Genomic DNA, 3483 nt, shown 5'->3' with positions numbered 1-3483 from the left:
ATAGACTTCTAGAATGTTTGACGAGAGACGTTTTGGCCGGAAATATTTAAGGCTTCGGCGGTAGTGCTTGGACCGTATTGTGATTGCGTGACACAAATCACGAGGACTATTACCGCCCATGTCATTATTCCCGGTACAATTGTTGACCGAGAAAATATTTGACAGGCTAATTTGTTTGGAAAAGAGTTATTGGGTATTTTATCATTGTCGTTTGGACAAGAGATATCATGTTTTTATTCATTATCCACATGTATCTGACGAATTCATCGTGTTTTCGGAAGACGGACAAAATACCCCAACCAATCTATGCATTTGCAGAGCAAATCCCCATAAGGAACTAAGGAACAACATTAGGCGTAGAATAATGCCAATAATTTATTTTTATCATTTTAATGTATCATCGTGTTTAACTCATATGTTTTTAATGGTCAAAACAAAAATGGATATGATCAGCGATATTTAAGGCGCTTTTTAAACTGTGGAATTTGTGGCCAAGTAACTATCATTTTATTTTATTCATTAGTATCATATTTTAGCATCAACCTATATTGTGCACATTTTATACATAAAAACTACAGGGACGAGCCCAAGAGGCAAATACTTTACGGTGACTCTGTTTAAAGGCAACAGGATTAAGGCACAACAGTTAAAGAGCATAAACAACAACGCACGTTTTGATGTAAATGCGGGTACCAGGGTATCCGCGGGTTGGGTACGTCTTGGCGGGTACCCGGGTATCCGCGGGCTGGGTACGTCTTGGCCGGTACCCGGGAATCCGCGGGCTGGGTACGTCTTGGCAAGTACCCGGGTAACCGCGGGCTGGGTACGTCTTGGCCGGTACCCAGGTATCCGCGGGCTGGGTACGTCTTGGCAGGTACCCGGGTATCCGCGGGCTGGTTACATTTTGGCGGGTACCAGGGTATCTGCGGGCTGGGTACGTCTTGGCAGGTACCAGGGTATCCGCGTGCTGGTAACATTTTGGCGGGTACCAGGGTGTCTGCGGGCTGGATACATTTTGGCGGGTAACAGGGTATCCGCGGGCTGGGTATGTCTTGGTTGGTACCCAGGTATCCGCGGGCTGGGTACGTCTTGGCAGGTACCCGGGTATCCGCGGGCTGGGTACATTTTGGCGGGTACCAGGGTTCCTGCGGGCTGGGTATATTTTGGCGGGTACCCGGGTATCCGCGGGCTGGGTACATTTTGGCGGGTACCAGGGTATCCGCGGGCTGGGTATGTCTTGGTTGGTATCCGGGTATCCGCGGGCTGGGTACGTCTTGGCAGGTACCCGGGTATCCGCGGGCTGGGTACATTTTGGCGGGTACAAGGGTATCCGGGGGCTAGGTTTGTCTTGGTTTGTACCCGGGTATCAGCGGGCTTGGAACGTTCAGGAAGGTAGCCGGGTATCCGCGGAATGGGTACGTTTCGGCGGATTACCGAGTACCGCGGGCTGGGTACGTTTTAACGGGTTACCGAGTATCCGCGGCCTGGGTACGTTTTGGCAGTTACCCGGGTATCCGCGGGCTCGTTACGTTTTGGCGGGGTACCCGATTATCCGCGGGCTGGGTATGTACGTTTTGGAGGTTACCCGGGTATCCGCGGGCTCGTTACGTTTTGGCGGGTACCCGATTATCCGCGGGCTGTGTAGGTTTTTGTGGGTTACCGTGTAGCCGCGGGCTGGGTACGTTTAAGTGGGTACCCGATTATCCGCGGGCGGGTAACGTTAAAGCGGGTACCCGGGTATCCGCGGGCCAGGTACGTTTTTGCGGGTACCCGATGATCCGCGGGTTGGGTAAGTTAAAGCGGGTACCCGGGTATCCGCGGGCTAGGTACGTTTTGGCCGGTACCCGATTATCCGCGGGCTGGGTACGTTTTGGCGGACTTCCGAGTATCCGCTGGTTGGGTACGTTTTTGCGGACTACCGAGTATCCGCGGGTTGGGTACGTTTTGGCGGACTACCGAGTATCCGCGCGATGGGTACGTTTTGGCGGGTACCCGATTATCCGCGGGATGAGTACGTTTTGGCGGGTACCCGAGTATCCGCGGGTTTGGTACGTCTTAGCGTTTGTACCATCTTATGTTTAGTACTTTCTAGGTGTTTTATATCAGCCTTTTCGACTGCTGCTTGTTGAAAGGAATGAAAGCTCACGTGATTTGCCATACGATAAAAAAAGCTTCTAATCGTTCATGCTCTATTTAAAGTGCACTTTTCATAAGCATGGCATGCGTGTCTCTGAAATATCGTGACACCCAATCAAAACATAATGTAACGAAAAAATATGCGAAGAACTTTAAAGAAAGAATGTGCTGGAAATCTTATTTGATGTGTCATAAAAATACATGCCGATGGAAAAAATATGGAAAGGCAATTGTAATGTCATTTAACACAATAATGCCTTGGGGATTTTGCATACTTTAAACTATTTGCAAAATAACTTGAATCCAGTAAAAAAAATTGAAATCTTCAGTTAGTTCAACCACGATTCAAAATGGACAATAAAGTTTTACACTTGATCTGGGAGCAGGATGTTATTAGTTATTTTTAGTTAGTTATATTTGATATTACTTTATAAATGTTCCAACTTAGGGACTAGTTCATAAATTGCAGAACAATGCTTTCAATAGTGGCCAGGTTGCATGATAAAATATGAAGTTTAGTATGTTTTATAAAACTTTACACTTTGATTGATAATGAAACCTAAAATTATAATAGCCCTGCTTATCATTTTGAAAAGTTTGATGTTAATACCAACTCAATCATAACAACTCGGCCATCTCCGAGATAGATACAGGCCGAGGTGTTCCGATTGACTTAGATAAAGGTTACACGGTACTACATGTATTACAATATCCTTTATGTTTGTAAACCTCCTACGCAGTAATCTCCCTTGGTGACAGCAAAAATGCCGAGTTTTGACAAATTAACCTTGAGCTTAATTGTTTGTTTTGAAAATGTCATTCGAAAGAATGAACTCCAGATAATTCCCTCTTGATGTATAGTATTTTATCCACGTTCTATATACTCATATGAGTGAAATGTGAAACAAAACTTATACAAAATATAAAGCAAGGAATTCACATTACATGCCGGTACATATAAATGGTGATTTTCATGCTATTGAAATCTATGTATTAGACCATTGACTCTATTTCTTCCGATGAAACGTATGTATATTTTTGTTATAATTTAGTTTTAACCGGAGGATTAGCTTGAAAAAACAACAGAATATCTATAATTCCGGGCTTTAACTATTGTAACAATATTATTAACCATAATGTCCTTCGAGCATATGTACACCCAACATAAAAAGATATATTATCATTGAAATAATAACCATTTTTGGTTAACTGCATGCACGTTTTTCTTAAAATTTCATTGCGCCGACTTGATGCTATGCATCTACTTTTTTCTTGTCACTGCTGTAGCGTTTCTTAATCCGTACATAGTGTAACGGCCTGTAGTTTCCGCATATTTTCCAACACAGA

The 3483-nt window shown here is 44.4% G+C and overlaps 1 protein-coding gene across 1 annotated transcript; it reads right to left on the bottom strand.

The window, feature by feature from the left end:
• Positions 1-632: 632 nt before the first annotated feature.
• LOC128223625 (uncharacterized) lies at positions 633-1310 on the bottom strand. The gene has a single exon (XM_052932899.1). It carries the CDS (start codon positions 1308-1310, stop codon positions 633-635), a length of 678 nt encoding a protein of 225 aa, XP_052788859.1.
• Between the last annotated feature and the right edge of the window lie 2173 nt (positions 1311-3483).

This window comes from Mya arenaria, chromosome 17 (assembly GCF_026914265.1).
Source record: "Mya arenaria isolate MELC-2E11 chromosome 17, ASM2691426v1".
In the NCBI taxonomy this organism is placed as follows: Eukaryota; Metazoa; Mollusca; class Bivalvia; order Myida; family Myidae; genus Mya; species Mya arenaria.
Note: the sequence above shows the minus strand (reverse complement) of the source record. Positions and strands in the feature narration are given on the sequence as shown.